Below are 19,778 nucleotides of genomic sequence, written 5' to 3' on the forward strand. Positions count from 1 at the left end.
ACTTAAAAAAAGATTTTATTTATTTATTTTAGAGAGGTGAAGGGAGGGAGGGAGGGAGAGAGAGAGAGAGAAACATCAGTGTGTGGTTGCTTGTCGTGTGGCCCCTACTGGGACCTGGCCCGCAACCCAGGCATGTGCCCTGACTAGGAATCGAACTGGGGACCCTTTGATTGGCAGGCCCACACTCAATCCATTGAGCCACACCAGCCAGGGCTGAAATGATTACTTTAAAACAAGGGTTAAACTGCTGAAAAAAGCCAAAATGTCAAATGAGCTTTTTCATCTTTGAAGATCAAACTGGGTCTTGATATTTGTGTATTAATGATTTGCTTCACAAAATATCTTAGAAAATTTAAGGAAAAACTAGTGGATAGTGAGAGAGAGAAAAAATCACCACAAATGACGGTGACTCGGTATCTCCTTTTTTGAGAGATTGTTTGTGTTTAATGAAGATAAGTGCATGTTCAGAATCCTGCCTATACTAGTAGTTTACCAAATGTAATAGATTATTCCTCTGGAAAATTTTAATAGTGAACATTTGATGGAAGATGCAAACTAGGGGTTACTAACATAGGGTTGAATGTACTTACCTATCATCTCAGATTCATAATAATCCTGTGTGCCTTCCTGGAAGACAAGACAGGGTGTCTTTATGATTTTAGAGCATAAATTTGGAAAATGGTAGGTCCATTTGTATGATAAGTTCATGTCCATCAAAGAGGAATAAAAAATGGGACCTACCTCCTCTTAGGGGTTACTTAGCTATGTTGTACCATGGTCAATAAAAGGCTCCTTAGAAATTCTAAGTGAAGGGAAGTGTGTAACTGTACAAAAAGTTAGTGGTGTGCATTTTTCTGTCTATAAATTTATAGTATTCTGTCTCAAGATTCTACCATTTGCATTAAGAGAGCAGTATAAAGAAAGATGAAAAAGCCTCTATGGAAACCAAATAAAAAAAAATATGCCTCCAAAAACAAAGTAACAAACTTGTACTACACTGGTTCTAACACTTAAGAGGGGCTTTTGATCAAGGTGGAAAAATAAGCTAACGTGCATTCACGTTAATTATACCAGCTAGAAGTTCTTTTTCCAGACCAGGGATCACAGATATATTCTCTATTAATGAATAAGGTAGTCCATGAATCCTCTATAGGAAAACCTAATTTTGCATTTTCATTTTCATGATAATCTAAAAAAAATAAATAAATGAATATTTAAGATAATCTAGATTAACACTATAAATGTTTACAACATAACTGGGGAGTTAAAATGATAGTGATTTGTTTATACCAAGCAAAGACCAAATGATATCACAACATCATATGTATGTGAAAGTTTTCAGTTGTCCTAATAGTACAGGGGTTTCAACCTCAGCATTACTGATTGACATTTTGGGCCAAGTAACGTGTTTGCAAGGAGCTTTCTGTGCACTGTGAATTGTTTAACAGCACCCCTGGCCCCCCACACTAGATGCCAGTAGCTACATCCCCCTATAGTTGTGATAATCAAAAATGTCTCCAGACATTGCCAAGTATCTCCCGGGGGACAAAATCTCCCCAAAGTGGTGAGAGAATTGGGTCAAACTGAAGTGCACAGGAGAAAAAAATACCAAATTCAAATGAACCAGAGCTGTAACAATTTCTACCTCTCTCAAGTTGAAAGAAACATCACTAAAACATTGTCTTCCATCACATTAATGTCAATGTGAACTTTATTAGTTCTGTATTTAACTGTGAATCTGTTTTGCTTAGATTTTTTCCCACCTTAAAAAGCAAGTGTACACATTATCCAAATTTGAATTACACTCGTCCTGGTTTATTCTTTTCTAATTAAAACTTTACTCAAGAGACTTCTCATCAACTAAAAATGTAACCTTTCTAAATGTCTGTTTGGTCCCTAGAGTTTCTTCTGGAGTCTTAAACTAATCACAGAGCTTAACTGAACAAATTTTCAAGAACCCAAAAAGGTGAGTATATACTTAGATATAAAATGTCTTTGATAATTCCATAAAAAATAACCTGAAAATATGAATTATATATACACTGAAAAGCTGGAAAAGTTACTGAATAAGTATTATTCACTGTTGCATTCTTCTTTCTTGGCAAATAATCCTCTGAAGGGGTAAGGTAATTGCCAATATATCTTGTCCACATACATCACAGGTGACAAACACAAGGCCTGCGGGCCAAATCCGGCCCTCCACCTTGTTCCTACCTGGTGGCAGCGCCGAGCTCTCACTTAATTGTTATGGAGCAGTTACATTTATACAGTCCTAAAATTACATTCGGCCCTTTGAAGGCAACAGAGAGGCTGATATGGCCCCAGGTGAAAAATGAGTTTGACACCCCTGATATATATGATCTCTCAATTTCTCTTTTTCAAATCAGGCAGAACGGACAATGTACTAAAATAATGTATAAAAAGTTGAAAAGCTGTCTTCAATAGAACTCTAGAAGTGAAAGAATCTTACATTGGTTAGGTGTGGATGAATGCGGAAGGGATTACTGTATAAAGTATTATACTACAACCAGCCTGGAAATTACCCCTGTGGCAGGAAAAGTAAAGCTTAGTCCAAGTCTTCCTTTTTCCGATGCTCTGAAATCTTTCATTGGTTGAAAAATAAAGCAAAGCGAAGGTTTAAAAAGAGTGTTGGTTTAACAGGACCAGCTTAAGATAGCATTTCAGCAATGCCCATAGATCTTGTAAGTTTAACAAATACACCTTTTTTTTGGTGTATCTGTTAGGACTTTATATCCCACAAAGACCTAATGAGTTCACTCAAGGTCAAATGGCTCAAAATTCTTTAAAAAGCCAGAACTGTACGATAGATTCAAAGATTAATTTCTTCCTTCTAAAATCCCTCAGAGGAGTTATTGTTGCCTTCTTTATGCCAGTAACTAGTTAGGTACAACACCCCCCCCCCCAAATTAATGAAGAAAAAAAAGACTGTGAAGAATGTGTAATTCATTTTTCAGCAAGTTCTTCAACATTTGGCATCGGAGTTCTTTTGTTAAAGTTAAGATAGCATATAATTTTATTTTCCTTCTCAAGATTTATCTACTTTCCAAGGGTGTAACAAGATTTATCGACTTACTGATAGGAAAGAGTAGCTAATAAAGTATGAGTTTTTCCATACAGAAGATGAAACAACCAGTCTGGGATAACTGTCAAAGTTTAACATGTTCAGAAAGGGGGAGGAAGAGAAACAGAGTTCCTGGTGATCCTCAGTTGAATTACCAAATCAAATACAAATTGAGAAACCACTAAAACCAAAAATTTTATGTAAGATTTATGGATCTCACAATTCTCCACTCTACATAAAATGCTGGAAGGTGAGGTAAAGGGGATGGTCTATGGCAGGACTTCTGTCACTGAAAAAAAGTCAAGTAAATCAGATGACTTCACATAAAAACCTGCAGATACAAGAAACCAAAATCATCGAGTTTTTTTGGATCCACTCGAAATTCAATAGTTATAACAACAAATAAAGTATCTTTTTGTTTGTGAGCAAATAACTATTCCTCACCTGCTTGTGTGCATGATCATAGGAGTTGATATGGTTGTCAAATTCCTGATGTTTCTGATACTGCTTATCACAGAGTTCACAGTAAAAGTTGGCTCTGAGGTCTTCCAGTGCTTTGGCAATTGCCTTCTCTTTATCAACATAATCCTGTAAGAAACCACAAAATGAAAACAAAAAAATGAACTTGATAGAATTTTAAGTGAATGTCGTAAAAAAGTAGTCTGACCTGAAGAGAGGTTACATAAAAACACGCACCTAGACACACTTTAGTGAAACTACAGGGGCCAAAGACAGTGAAATCATAAAACTACCCAGAAAAAAAAATCACCCAGAATCAGATTGAGAGCAGATTGAAAAGCAACAACAGAAGGTGGAAGACAGTGTGCTTCAGTGTGCTAAAGGATACATTTTCGTTTGTATACCAAATAAAAGTATTTTTCACAAATGATGAAATGAAGGCACTTCCATAAAAACCAAAAAAAATAGTAAGAAGAAAAAAGAAGAAAAGTCCAACTACATGCTGATTCCAAGCAATCCCCCTAAAATATGAGGGCTCAGGAAGTTTAAAGTTAAAAAGATAAAGACAGAGAAAGATATGCCAGGCAAATACCCGGAGAAAGCAGGAGTAACATTAATATTCAACTTTTTAGACATTACTGCAGCCCGTCACACAGTTATTTGAGATTACTCTCCAAATAAGCTGCATTGCTAATTTCAAAATGTCAACATGGATATATGTCGGTTATTCACTGGTTTAATGAGGTTCTGGCACAAAACTGTAGGACTGACCCAAGAGATGGTCCAATATGTCTCAGCAGTTCCACTTAAAAACTAGACATCAAAATACATTTTAAAACAAGTTCAATATATTCATTTGATGTTAAGTAGAACAATGAGAAAGGGAAATGATAAATGATTTACATATTTGCTAGTTTTTTACAGCAGCGTAGATGCACCATTCTCACAATGAGTAGCTCCGTTTAGTTAAAAGACTTAACGAGAAGTCTCATTTCAAAGGCTTCTAAAATTGGCCTTTCTTCTACTCAGTATTGTAACTTTTGGAACACTTTCAAAGCAGCTTTAGCATCTACCATCTCTCTTACCATTTCTCATATGAGCTACTTTGTCAGCAACCAATGATTGCTATATTTTGTAGAATGCCAGTAAACTATCTTAGATAAATTTATTAAAACTAAAAAGGGAATGTATAGCACATTATGTATAGCACACTTTTTGCCGTATTAAATCATTATGATAATTTCCTCTAAATATCCTGGGCAGTTTCACATTGTCTGGCTGTTAAACAACTTGTTGGTATTTTTCCTCATTGGTGCTGGTTTTCCCCCAAGATAGAAATCAGAAAGCTCACTTTCCCAACCTCCCTTAAAACTAGGATGCAGGCATGTGATCCATCCTCTTCCGGTCAGAGGCATCTACATGAGACTTTGATTCAAAAGTGAGCAGTATGAAGTAGCAGGTACCAAGTAGAATCAATCTAGCACTGGTTGGTGACTGCTGAAGCTATCTTAATCCTATCTTGGTTTTTACTTAATTCTACATGATAATCTTTTTGATAGTGTTTCTACAGATTTAGAAGATTTACTCTTCCAAAAGAAGAGATTAAAACACTGGATTAAAAAAACACAACACAACCTAATTAAATTTTGATCATAAGAGATTCATTAGCCCTGGCCAGGTGGCTCAGTCAGTTAGGAGCATCGTCCTGTGCACCAAAAGGGTGTGGATTCAATTCCCAATCGAGGCATAGACAAGAGGCAGCTGATCAATGTTTTTCACACTGATGTCTGTTTCTCTCTCTCCTCCTCTCCATTCTCCTCTCTAGTATCAATAAACATACCCTCAGGTGAGGACTGAGAATTTAAAAAAGAGAGATTCCTCATTGTATCTCAGGCCTTTCAATGGAAATCACGTGTCTTCTTCCTAAAGTACTTCTCCAGAAATTAAAAAATGTTTTTAATTATATTTTATTGTTTATGTTATTACAGTTGTCCCAATTTTTCTCCCTTCCCCCATAATCCCTCAGGCAATCCCCACAATGTTGTCCATGACCATGGGTCATGCATATATGTTCTTTGGCTACTCTATTCCCTATGCTGTACTGTACATCCCCATGACTATTCTGTAACTACCAATTTATACTTCTTAATCTCTTCAGCTTTTTCACCCATCCCCCCCATATGGCAACCATCAAAACATTCTTCATATCTATGATTCTGTTTCTGTTCTCCTTGACATTTTGACTATGATGTGTCTTTGGAGTGGGCCTCTTTGGTTTCATCTTTAGGACTCTCTGCAGTTCCTGGCCTTCTATGTCTATTTCCCTCACCAGCTTAGGGAAGTTTTCTTTTCTTTTTTTTTCAAATAGGTTTCCAATTTCTTGTTCTTTCTCTTCTCCTTTTAGCACCCCCATGAGGTATGCTTGAAGTTGTCCCAGAGGCACCTTAACACTATCCTCATTTTTCTGGATTCTTTTTTGTTCTTGCTGTTCTGATTGGTTGTTTTTTGCTTCCTTATGTTCTAAATCGCTGATTTGAATCTCAGCTTTATCAACTCTACTGTTGGTTCTGTGTAAATTGTTCTTTATTTCAATTAGTGTACCCTCGATCCTGACTGGATCTCTTTTATGCTGCTGAGGTTCTCACTAAGTTCCTTGAGCATCCTTATCACCAGTGTCTTGAACTCTGCATCTAGTAGATTACTTGCCTCCATTTTGTTTAGTTCTTTTTCTGGAGTTTTGTTCTATTCTTTCATTTGGGCCACATGTCTTTGTCTCCTTATTTTGGCAGCCTCCCTGAGTTTGTTTCTATGTATTAGGTACAGCTGTTATGTCCCCCAAGCTTGATAGGGTAGCCTAATGTAGTAGGTGTCCTGTAGGGTTCAGTGGCATAGCCTTCCCTATTACCCAAGCTGGGTACTTAAGAGGCACCCACCGTGTGGGCTATGCACTCTGTCCTGTTGTAGTTGAGCTTTGATTGCTGTTCGGCACGTCCCAGGTCAGCCACTGCCTGTGTTCCGTCCAGGGCCATACGGCATAAACTACAAAGTGATTTGCACACAGCTGCTACTTATGCTGGGCCTGGGGCAACTTAGTGAGCAGTATAGGGCTTGCTGAAGCCAGGGGCTGCTTGTTTGAGAATTTAGGAAAATCTGAAGCATGGGTCGGGGCAAGCCATTTGTATAGAAAAGCCACTGAAACGCTTGGGCAGTCCTGAAAGCTGGGTGGGGTAGGGCCTCAGGGAATCACTAGAGTGGGGTAAACAGTGTGAGCCCAGATGATGGGAGTGTGGTGCCCACCTGCAGGCTGTATATGGAGAGGGCACAAAAAGGAACAATGGCCTCTACCAGCCCTTCTGTCTGGAGAACCCCCCTGCTCTCACCCTGATACAGGACAATTCAGTTCCGTTCCATCTGTCTCTGATGCCTTTCAATCTGCTGCCCTGGTGCTGGAGCTCAGAGGGAGTGAGTGCGAGTAAATCTGTGCAGAGGCCCTTTAAAACAAACTGCCTAGGATTCCAGCAGTTTCTGTTTTCCATAGCTTCAATCCCTGCTGGTTTTTATAGCCAAAAGTTATGGAGATTTAACTTCCTGGCACTGGAACTCTGGGCTGGGACCCCTTGCTCCTGGTATATCCCTACTGACTTTTATCTGCCACATGGGTGTGGGACCAGCCCATTCCATGTCCCCTCCCGTCCTACCAGTCAAGATGTGGTTTATTCTTTAATTCTACAGTTGTAGGATTTCCATTCAGCTCAATTTCTCATGGTTCCAAATGACTGTTCTATAGTTTAGTTGTAACTTTGATATGGTTGCGTGAGGAGGGGAACTGTGATTACCTACACAACCATTTTGGCCAGAAGTCTCATAGAAATTTCTTTTGGGAGTCTTTTAGAAGCAAACTAACGCATTTATGTAAAAGTTTACCCATTTTTATCTTTACTCGTAGGACTTTTGGCTGGGTGTACAATTCTAGGTTGATGGTTGTTTGCTCTGAGCATTCAAGATTCCAGTAAAAGATTACTGAGCTTGAGTCCAGTAAAAGTCTTTTTACTTCGGTATTTTATAGTCTTACCAGAATGTATCTATGTGTAGTTTTTTTTTTTTTTTTTTAATTATTAGGCTCCCTGAATCTGTGAGTTGCACCTTCCATCCATTCTGGAATCTTCCCTTTGAACACTGTCTCTACCCTATTCTTTTTCTTTCTGGAACTCTGCCTATTCTTTGTTATCTAACTCTTAACAACTCATATATTTTCCATTTCTTTCTTGCCCCCCACCTCCACTTTTTGCTACATTGTGGATATTTCTTCAGTTGCATTATAATTTAATATTCTGCCTTGTATAACCTGCTATTAAAGCCTCTCATTGAGTTTTTATATGGCCTCTTGCCCTTTACTCATAATCCTTTTTATTTCTTTAAATACATTAAATTTGCTTCTAATATTGTATTTTTCCTTTCTCACTGGGCAATTTAATCCATTCCTGCAACTTTAAAATTATCAGTACACAGACACTTCCCAAACTTGTATCTCTTACTGATACCAATTCCCCTCTTGTAGTCCAGATTTGAACATTTTGGTGGCTATATTCATTGGGTATGACAAATTTCCACAGGTGACGACATGACAATCAAAACTGCGAACCACACAAGGAAACAAACTGCTCTGAGATGTCAGGAGAAGAAACAAAAGATAAAAACACACATCGTCCGGCAGAACTGACACCTGCGTGAGTGTGGTGGGTAGGGTAATAACATGGGTGTAATAATTTATAGTTTTAATTTGAACATTTCACCTATAGTATCATATGGTGTGCTTAAGTGTTATTGTTATGTTACAGAATTACACACTTACAATTTTGTAATAAAAAAGGGGTGTTATTTGTGTTGGACCCTGAATAACAAGTATTACAAATAATAGAAAATTTGAAAAGAATTATAAAATAAGAACATTTAGAATGTTTAAAAAGAAAAAAAGGCAAAAATAGCAAAAGGTAAAAGCAGAGCATTATTAAAAAGCAAAAAGCAAAACAAGGCAAATTGCAAAAAGAATCAAAGAGCTATTTTAGGAATTTTAAAAAGGCACTGGTTATCAATAAATCTGTTTTTAAAAACGTCACTGATATGTAATGTAATGAAACAGTATTCTTAAGTGTTAATTGTAGAATACAGGTGGTGGGTATATGGGTATTCACTGTATAGTTCTCTCACTTTTTCTGTATGCTCAACAACTTTCATAATAAAATGTTGGGGAAAATATTACTAACATGAAAAACAAGAAAACAGTAAGTACAGGAGAGAATCTTCTATACTATCTTCTAAAAGCTTTGTTTATTCCTTCTACAATTAAATCTTTAATCCATTTGCAATCGATTATTGTATGGTATGAGGCAGGGAGTACAAATCTATTATTTCCCACACGGGCAGACAATTGTCTCAAAACCTTTTATTGAAAAGTTCGCTCTTTTCCTCACTTATCTGTAATATGACCTTTGTCTTATCCGGTGGCCAAGTATAGAAGGGGTCTGGGTCTGGGCTCTCCTTTTTGTTCCAGTGATACTTGTGTCAGTATCACTTTATCGAACTTGCCATACATAGCTCTGCAATAAACTCTGAGAGCTGGTAAGGCCAAGTCTTTCTATCTCATGCTTTGAGACTGCTGTGACTATGCCTGGCCCTTTATACTTCCATAAAAATTTTGGAATAAGCTTGTCAAATTCCATACAAAATCATGTTGGGATTTTGACTTGATTGCATTAAATATACAGAAAATTTGGTGGAAAACAGATTTCTTTATAATATTAAGTCTTCTAATACATGAACAAATTATTAAAAATCTTTTTATTCACTATTCTTTAATGACTCTCAATAATGTTTTTAAATAAGTCTTACTCATCATGTAATCTTCATTTTGGAACTTGATCTATAGAGACACAAATTTAAATTTATTATTTTGCATGTAGCATCCTGCTAAACTGTTATTTGTATAATTTATCTGTATATTGTTTTAGATACCTGTTTACATAATCGTACCTACAAACAGAAACAGTTTTGTCTCTTCCTTCCGCCTGTTACATAATCTTGGTTTGTTTGTTTCTGTCTGTCCACCTTACTGTGCTTAGGGCCTCCAGCACATTTAATAGAAACAATGACAGCAGGCACTCTTGTTATGTCTCTTCATCTCAAAACAAGGGCTTTCACCTTAAAAAAAAATTTTTTTTTAAAGATTTTATTTACTTTATTTTTTAGAGAGGGGTGAGGAGTGGAAAAGAGAGGGAGAAAAACATCAATGTGTGGTTGCCTCTCGCGTGCTGCCAATTGGGGACCTGGCCAACAACCCAGGCATGTGCCCTAGACTGGGAATCGAACCAGTGACCTTTTGATTCGCAGGCCGGCACTCAACCACTGAGCCACAGCAGCCAGGGCTCAACTTTTTAATATTAAGTATGATGTCTCCTACATGGTTTTTGAAGGCATTCAGTCTGGTTAAGGAAAGTCCTTTCTTTATCAGGTTGGATAAGACTATTCATCGTGAATGAATGCTGAGTTTTATATAATGCCTTACTTTTTTCATCTATTGAGATAATCATATTTTTCCCCTTTAATCTCTCACTCTTTTAAAAAATATTTATTTATTTTTAGAGAGAGGGGAAGGGAGAGAGAAAGAGGGAGAGAAACATCAATGTGTGGCTGCCTCTCGAGCACTCCCTACTGGGGACCTGGTCCGCAACCTAGGCGTGTGCCCTGACTAGTAATGGAAACAGCGACCTCTTGGTGTGCAGGCTGGCACTCAATCCACTGAACCACACCAACCGGGGGCTAACGTGGGTATTATCATCTCTATAGTTTGCACAGAAGCAATAAATAAGAAAGTTCAGAAGCTTGAGATCTACTACTAATCACAACCAAATGTTAAACAGATGCTGTTAACAGAGAGATCTTTTTCACTGAAAATATCTCAGTGTGAGCACCCCATATACAAAGAAAGGCTTCATTTAAGTACCTTGTACTTCTGTCTCAATTCTTCCGTGTCTTCTTTTTCCACTTCTAGGACACGGCGCCGTTCGGTAGCATCTTCAGCATAATCGAGCTTAACAAAAATAGATATAATTAATCTTAATTCCTTAAGTACCCCCAATTAGCTGTTTAAAAAGTCACTTGCACAATTACAGTACTGTATGAAAATAAAACACTGTATTTGCTCAGCAACCTCTTGCTTTTCTGTTACCCCACAGAGAAAACAACATGAAGGAAAGTTCATTAATCCTTTCATGCTGGTGGTTCCCAACAGGCACATTTTTTGATGATGACAGACTTTAATTCAACGTTCAATGCCAAAGAATTAAGAGTAAATGGAGAAAACATTTGAGGCGATGAAAAGAAGAAAACACTGATGACAGCTGTGCACATCTCTATAGGGACAAAGCTTCTAGCACAACACGTTTTATAAGTTAAGCAACACTGACTAGTGAAACAAGTAGGGTCCAGACCCTACTTTAAGCTTTATCTTGCCTTGTGGCATAACCTTGGGCAAACCACTCAATTTCTTTATGCCTCAGTTAAAACAGTTATTATTTGCCATCTATCTGCCTCAAAGGCAGCACTAAATAAAAATGTAAAATATATTTTTAAATTTCCAAAGAAAATATTGAAACTACATTCTATCTAATAAATGTATTCTTGCATTGGCATCTGAGTTTGGAGTTAATATCTATTTTAAATACCCCATAAAACAAGTGAGATAATCAAATCAATTTACCTCCATTTCCATGCGACCCATGCCCATGACGTCATACTTGACAACAATCGGAATGGGATCAGTTCTCCCTGTAACAGGAACACATAATCAGGGTAAGATGCAAACCTAAGCCGACAGCTCACTTTACACATTAGGTTTGGGTGGTTAGAGATCTTGCCTTGGAGTGCAGAGACCAGAAAGCTACAGTGAACCAAACACAAGCCATTCTCACAGCTTACAGCCAAACCTACCTCTCCCAGTTTAAGCCCAACTACCCACCTTGACTGTCTTTCCGGAGAGGACAATTCCAGGAATATGGCAAAATTAAGTAAGTAATGCAAAGCATTTCTAAGCTATGGCACCAGGAGGTTTATAATAACTTTTCATCAAGAAATCACTTCACTCTTACTGTCCACTGACATCCTCCCATACATACTTTTAAAATGGGTAACAAACATCTCACCTCATCTGACATACTTAAATCTGAAAAGCATAGTTTCAAACAGGATACAGGAAAACTCTGTAACTACAACTCAGTATGTTCAGTATCATTTTGTTTTCAAAAGATGCTTTATAGTTAAGTGGGTTATGAAAAACTTAAATAAAAAGCAACAGTTAGTTGCCCTTAGAAACAAAGAATGGTGTTTCTTTTGAACTGGTGCTCTGAGGTCCCATTTTCCAGAGTGGATTTAACACTGACTGTAGGAATCGGTAAGCTGTGAAAAGGACTAGTTGCGAAGAAAATTGACTTTAAACTAATCAATCTATGCTGGAGATTTTAAAAAATGTATATTTAATCCACTCATAACCAGCCAAACAAAGCAAAATGGGGCAGACAAGCACTTTACTACCACAGCTGTTTTACATCACAACTTGCGCTGTTTATTGTGATGTAAGCCCACTGATAGGAGGACTCACCTTATCCGATGTACACCTTTAGTGAAAAAACACAATGTTTACTTCCCTCATCACTTCACGCAGGCTGGTGTAAACAATTGTTTTTGGTTTTTTTTGTTTTTGTTATACACACATATATATTATACCTTTGGGCTAAAAGTTAAGCTTTGTCAGGATAAATCTGAGGTATCACCAAAACCAAATTAAAAATAACAACAAATGCCATGATCATAACTAGGTTTGGTCCTGGAGAAAAAAGAAGAAACTTTTCAACGTGACCGGCAACCACTCATATCTGTAGTTGCTCTGTATTTGTGGGATTACTTCTCATCTTTAAAAAATAATGAAAAACTAATTCAGAAGTTTACTTATCACCAATATCCCAATATTTTATAAACAATAAATAAGGATATAATTAGGAATAGTTATTATAGTGAAAAAAAATTTAAGTAAATAAAGAACATCTCATGCCAGAAAAAAAAAATACAGCCTTCTTTTAGGTACCATCAAAGACTGCCAGTTAAACAAAATGAAAATGCATTACCACCTTATGCCCAATGGTATAATAAATAAGCAGTGACTGCAATCTTTAGCAAAAGGACCAAATTAAGACAGGTTATAAAAATGACTTCCTAGGTGCAATATCACTTTCATAACGTCTCAATCAGGGATTTACTGGTAAAAACAAATGGTCCAATGAAAGAATTGAAAAATAATGACAAAGGAATTTACTTTTTTTGTTGTTTTGGTATCTTTTTTTGGTCTATCAGAATTTGTTATGCAAGAATTAAGAAAGTTTTGGTACAAATTCATTACCTCTGTAAACCCCTGTTTATAAACGCTGCATTAGTACTTTTGCCTTCTAAGGCAGTCAAAGTTTGTTTTAATTTATTTAAAAATTGCAGTAGCAAGTGCTAGTGCCCATTACATTGTGGGGAAATCAAGTTTTTGACAGTATTAGAATTTAATGTTTTAACTGATTTTTTTTTTTTGTAGTTCTAACACAAACAGATACATCCCTCCTTAACATTACCCTTTAATGAACGAGGATCAGACAAGTTGCATAAGGAAAGGAAAGGAAAATGAAAAAAGACCAAGCAGAAGGATGAAGGCTACAACAGAGAAAGTAAGCCTAACATATTGGTGCACTGATGACAAAAGGAGTAATTCAGTCTGAAAATAAAAAATTACCACTGCTAAGTTTACCATCACCACAACAAGTCCAGGATCATAATGCTGTAAAAAAGAAACACCATCTGTTAGGCAGAAACCATTAGGGTAGGAAACAGGCCTTCTAGCAGGCAGACAGGATTGGGTAAAGTAACAGTTGGACTTTGTCCCTCCCCCAATTTCAGCTGGGGCCGAGGAAGGGCACCCTGTGCCACAGCAGTTATTTTCATACTGGTTGGACCAGGGTGTGAGATTTTCGTACTGCTACTCGAGAATATAAACAACACTCTCTTCAATAATGCAGGGGATGGGAGACAGTGTTAGTTCAAAATGAGAGAGCTAGCTCTAGCTTCCAATCAGTATTCAGGGCCCAACGTGGGATTTTTCCTTAAAGAAATAACATGAAAGACAGATCGACCAGACAGTGATCAAATTATTTGCCTCACGGAAAGAACTCTAAGAGGATTTCAGGGGCAGGAGGGGAGTCATCAAGACCTTCCTAAAAACACACACAGTAAGTAAAAGGTCTGGAAAATAACCACAGATCTTCAGGGCCTGGAAAACCAGGTGCATTTGAGTTCTGTTAAGAATGAATAAAACTCTTGAATTAGCTTTCCTTAGAACTCTGTCATCTTTTAATGAATGAAGCCTTCTTTCAAAGCCTGCATATAACAAAGCCAAGCTTTGAACCAGACCAGGAACTCCAGAGAAAGTGGCATCAAAAGGCCTGTCACAACTAAGTTAGTCCATTCATAGGTAACTAACAAAAAATAAACAGTTTGGCTTTAAAAACAATCTGCAAGTTGACATTACTGCCCAGGCCAAGTAGTAATTTCTTTCCATTATTAAAGAGGTTCCAGATCAAGGAATAATCTCAAACGAGAGAAAAGACACCAAACAATACAAACAGGAAGAAGTTGGAGCATTAAAAAAGTATTCCCACCCTGGCTGGTGTGGCTCGGTGGATTGAGTGCCAGCCTGTGAACCAAGAGGTCTCTAGTTCAATTCCCAGTCAGGGCTCATACTTGGGATGCAGACCCGGTCCCTGGTTGGGGGTGTGCAAGAGGCAACCAATGGATGTCTCTCTCCTGCACTAATGTTTCTTTCTCTCCCTCTCCCCACCTCTCTCTAAAAATAAATAAATGAAGTGTTTAAAAAAAAGATTTTAAAAATCCCTTCAATTTATTCATTTGTGATCAATGATAAATCCTATCACAAAAATACCACTGTGAAACATCTGAAGAGTAACTTACAGTGATGAATTTCCAAAAGGTAGGTAGTAACAGAATGTTTGCCAATAGGGTACTTTCTAGAAAACTTAACTTCTTTTTCAAATAAATTGAACTCTATCCAGGTTCCCTATTTCTTGGTTTCTTTTAAAGGGAGCAAATATTTCTTAAAATTAATTAAGAATTTTTTGTTTATTTCACTCCAAAAAGGCAACTTCAACCAAAACACTAACTACTTTCCTGAAAAATAAAAAAATTGTTCTCCTCAGCCAAAGAACGGCTGTACTTTGCATGCATAACGCACTCCCGTGTATAATGTGCACCCATGGTTTGCTGTGCGTTACACACGGGATTATTGCATCCATTATTATACCTGTGTATAATGCAAACCCTCATTTTTCCCTCAAAAATTTGGGCAAAAAAGTGCCCATTATACACAGCAAAATACAGCAGATACTATGACTATGATTGGGCCAACTAAAGAAGGGAAAGGAAAAAAGGAAACATATCAAATATGTAATGTGCCAATAGTGAAATCATGTGATAAGGGAAAAAAACTGATATTCATACTTTAAAGTAAAAACTTTAAATACAGACACATATCAAATTATGTTGTACACCTTAAACTAATAATGTACGTTAATTATACCTCAATAAAAAATTTTTTGAAGAGAAACTTCAAGTAATGTTTCACTGACCAAAAGAACTGTACTTTCTCTACTGTAAGAGGCAGTTTTACTTCTACAATGACAAAAATGCTAGGTTGTTCATACATGCATCTCTTGTGAAAATGTGAAGGTATTACAACATCGTAAGTGGAGAATAAGGCCAAATATAAAAATCCATTGATTGCCTACAGTCACCCTGTTTCTGAGAACAATCCCTCATGAATTAGTTTCGATTTAAATCAGTTCAGGATATACCAATCTACAAAACTGGCCCAAAGAACTAGACGGTAGAGTAATACCTTTTTTTTGAGAAATACTTCGTTTAGAGACAAAATCCAGGAATAGAACAATTGGGGAAAACATATTAAAGAACAACCAAAATCTGGTAATCACCTACACTTCAGAAACGGAAGGCACATGACTTCTCATAGAAATAAATTAGAAATGAAGAAGCTTCCAAAGTGACCAACAGATGTAAGAACATTAATTTATCTCTACTGCCTTTCCCCTTACCGAGATTCATCCAACAATACATATTTACTACAAATATTTACTGAGTTGCTACTACATATCAGGCACTGTTGGAAGGCACTGGGCATATGGCAATGATCAAAACAAAGGCCTACATTCCAGGAATTATCCATAATTAGGAAAAAGAATCTTACCACTTTAAACTTCTGGCATGAGGAGGGAAAAACAGAACATTGGTGGAGCCAAAGCTTAAAAATGTCTGAAGTTGCTCTTTAAAGATGTCTAAAATTGTTTTTAAAGGTTAATCTTAATGAAGCAAAAGTAAATATTAAAGCCACCAAAAAGTTAAAAAGTTTACTTCCAAAAGGGCGTTAAACTGATAAAGGCCAAGAACCTGACATAACATCTTTAAATCTATTTCTTACTTTAAGCAACTCAAATACACATGTGAAAATCAAGAATAATACAAAATTACTGTTTTTGTATTTTGAATGACTATTTTCTGATTTGCAAAGCTATCCAACATAGGTTTCTATAGTAAGCTATATGTAGGGCACTTAAATATAATTTCATTTATTAAAATGATGATTACAGCCTTGTCGGTATGGCTCAGTTAGTTGGAGCGTTACCCTGTAACTGAAAGGTTGAGGGTTTGATTGGTCATGGCACAAGCCTAGGTTGCGGGTTTGATCCCCAATCTGGGCAAGCACAGGAGGCAGCAATAGATGCTTCTCTCTCACACAGATGTTTCTCTCTCACCCCCCTTCCTCTCTAAAATGAAAAAATGTCCTCAGGTGAGGATTAAAAAAATTTTTTTTTAAACAATGATTACATACCATTTTGAGAAAGTTACTTAGTAAAAAATGGTACATCTATTTCCAAATCAAAGCTTCACTTTTGCAAACTTCTCCTGAAACTGATAGCATAAAAACAATAATTACTTTTAGCATCATTGAGGTATTTTTTCTTAGTAACTGTAACACGATATATGCTACCTTTCAGTAAACACTAACTGGAAACATCAAGCACATTAATTATTCCCTATAGTTTCTAGTTAAGGGGGAAAAAAAAAGACTTCCAATTCAAAACAGAATTCAAATTCTCCAGTCCTACAGAAATTAACTATATTCTTGCCATAGCCTGTTTAGCCATCTTATACAACAACCAGATTAATTTGATTTCCAAATATAGATATTTTGTAAGGGTACAGTTTAACTGTGGACTAAAGGAATCTCTATCCTTCCATCTTTCCAAAGTATTAGAGCTGGCTTCCTAGAATAAGGAAGTTCAATAGGAAGTTATACTTTTATTCTAGGTAATACTGTTTTGGCTAAAAATTATATCAATTCACTGTAGTCTGCAGTTATGCTAAAATGAATTTATTTTTTAAATGGAAAAACCAACTTAATCAATACAATTTCAGGGCAAGTAATCCAAACCATGAGACTTAGGGGAGAAGAAAAACAATGTTAGGTCTGGTGTTTAATGTTTCTCTTCCTCTCTTTTTCCCTCCCTTCCTCGCTCTCTAAAAATAAATAAATATTTTTTAAAATTTAAAAAATATTTGGAGTTATGTATACAGTAGACAGTTCTGTGGTATTATAATAATAGAATAATCCAATGCTTCCTTGGAGTTGTTTTCTGTTATTATTTGTTAAGTTTTCCATCATAACACTGAGAATTTTTACTATTCCATGATCACTCTGTAACTCAAAAAAAGACTTTCCAGCTTCATTTAAACTGTTCCTCCTTTACTTTCCACAATAACCCTTTCCTCAATTCATTTTAAGTATTTTCTTTCTATATACTTGTATTTCTAGGGGGTCCCTAAAAAAGCTGGGATATGAAATCTTAGTTCTCTAGTAAGATAATCTCTAAATACTTGCGTGACTTTTGACAATCAGAGCCCTTCTTGACAGCCTCCCCTTAATAATGGAGGCGTTAGCCTCACTTCCAGGACTGTCATGCAGATAGAAAGAGGCAGCACACAGAAGGTGCTTTGTAAACCATAAATCACTATACAGGAAGTTGTTAAACTCTAACCCAGACATCTCCTTAAGACTTCAAAAAATTAAAAAATTAACTTCTTTTCCTTTCCTTTCCAGTTTTGGCATTTTTGAAAATAAATACCTTAAAATGAAAGATACTCTAAAACAGAAGCTGTGATAATTTCTAATGTTCTATGTAAAATTTGGTGATAATGAAACAACCCTATGGACAGATGGAGGGAATTATTATCCAAGATCAATAACCAAGTACTATCCAAAAATCCTTCCCATATATCATTCCATTAACAAAATGAGAACTAGTGAGTCTGAAAAGGCAATGTTACATAAATATTAAACCCAAGCCAGGAGAATGAACTTCAAAAGGCATAATTTTATTAAGAACTTCTCCAAATTAAATATATAGTACAAATCATCTAAGAAAATAAGCCTAAACAAAACAAAACAAATTAAACATTGTCAAAATGCTTACTATTTTACTATATTATCATCACCTGGAAGAGGACCATAGACCTATGTATGTAAATAGGAAGTATTAAGTGTGGTAGGTCAAATTTGTACTAGATGAAGTCTATGTGGAATGTCACAGTAAATTCAGAAAGTCAAACAGTGAAATCTCGAAAATCCCCTTATTTCCTTTCAAGTCTCTGCTAAGAGCCCAGAGATTTTAGGTGACCCCTGGAAATTTTCTTTGTTACTTCTATAGTCTATGATTCCAAATAGCTTTGAAAGCACTTGTCTCTTCTTAGTTCCAAATTTATCAAATATTAGTTAACTAGTGAATTTTTATATATTTAATTATTTCCACCTGATTAGACTACTCTGCTTACAAAGAGATCACTAACACCATACACTCTATATTGCTCATTTTTAAAGTTTCTTGAACACTCTACTTTCTTAACTAAGAAACAGTTTCTACATAAACCAGCTTCATTTTAATCATCCAAATTAGCCTATAACAAGGTAGGAAAAATGTAAATCAAGCTAAGGATAAGACTATTAAAAATAATAAATAGTATTAAACTAATTCAGACCAAAAATCACTAACATATTTTAGATGAGTAAAAGAACCAACTGTCAACCCTACTTGCTATAATAAAGGTAATTTTCTTAAAAGTCTATTTTATTCATGTGGTTAAAGCAAATTATGTGGGAAGCCTGCTTAAAATGTTAATTTCCTGAGTCCCACTCTAGACCTGCTGAGTTGTGCTAGCTGGGAATCTACATTTTTAACAAGCACCCAAGGTGATTCTGCTGCTTCAAGAATGGAAAAAGCAGTGGAGCAGAGGTCAAAAGACTTGTGTTATAAACACAGCTTCTACCTCAGTGGTTTTGATCATGAATAAATACTGAAGTTTCTCAATTTATTAAGTGGTGTCATCTCCCACTCTACATATTGGGGAGGAAAGTGAGATAGTATATAGATATAAAACTTAAATATATATATCATGTTTAATTCCCAAAACCACCCCCAGATCTTTTAAAAATATGGATATACCTGAGGGTATAGCAAGGCCACACTGCTTACTAGCAGCAGAGCTCAAATTTAAACCCAGATCAAATTTCTAATGCGGTCATAAAGTGGTAACCTGTGGGTCAAATACAGGTTTTCTTTTGTTTATCCCAGAATACCTTAAACTTTGAACCAATATTTATCAATTGGAAATTTTCACCAAAAAAAAAATCTGACTTTTGGTTTCAAGAAGCTCTGACAACACTCAAAAGACTATACACGTATTCCTACAGGACAACAATGAGCAGGAGCTCGCTCACACTCCTTTCCACCGTCTCACACTCAGTGGGCTTCAACTGTGTATGTTACCACCTGGCCCCAACAGGTATTTGATTTGCAACTCCTATTCTAAAGTCTATTTCTTTGTCCCTTCCTTCTGAGTTCCCACTGGATTGTCTCTGTAACTCATTTGGTAGCCAGATTTTGTTTCCAAACGCTGTTCACAATGCCATCATACCCTACAAACCAAGTACTTTAACACAAAAATAAATGAGAATACCAACTCTCAAGGAACTTAAAGCAATTTGTCAATTAAATATTCAGATTGG

The 19,778-nt window shown here is 36.3% G+C and overlaps 1 protein-coding gene across 6 annotated transcripts in view; it reads right to left on the reverse strand.

The window, feature by feature from the left end:
* The window catches only part of GPATCH8 (G-patch domain containing 8), a 73,081-nt gene that overhangs the window by 19,014 nt on the left and 34,289 nt on the right, over positions 1-19,778 (reverse strand). For 3 of the 6 annotated variants that reach the window (XM_045190011.2, XM_045190010.2, XM_024553599.3), the window contains 4 exons: positions 13,365-13,409; positions 11,298-11,365; positions 10,542-10,628; positions 3,527-3,670 (listed from right to left, as the gene is read on the reverse strand). In XM_045190011.2, the coding sequence (XP_045045946.2) occupies positions 3,527-3,670; positions 10,542-10,628; positions 11,298-11,324 (258 nt within the window). In that variant the 5' untranslated portion in view covers positions 11,325-11,365; positions 13,365-13,409. The remainder of the gene's footprint in view (positions 1-3,526; positions 3,671-10,541; positions 10,629-11,297; positions 11,366-13,364; positions 13,410-19,778) is intronic. The other 3 variants (XM_024553597.3, XM_045190009.3, XM_045190008.2) reach the window with 1 other exon arrangement.

Source organism: Desmodus rotundus, chromosome 9 (genome assembly GCF_022682495.2).
Source record: "Desmodus rotundus isolate HL8 chromosome 9, HLdesRot8A.1, whole genome shotgun sequence".
NCBI classification, from domain to species: Eukaryota; Metazoa; Chordata; class Mammalia; order Chiroptera; family Phyllostomidae; genus Desmodus; species Desmodus rotundus.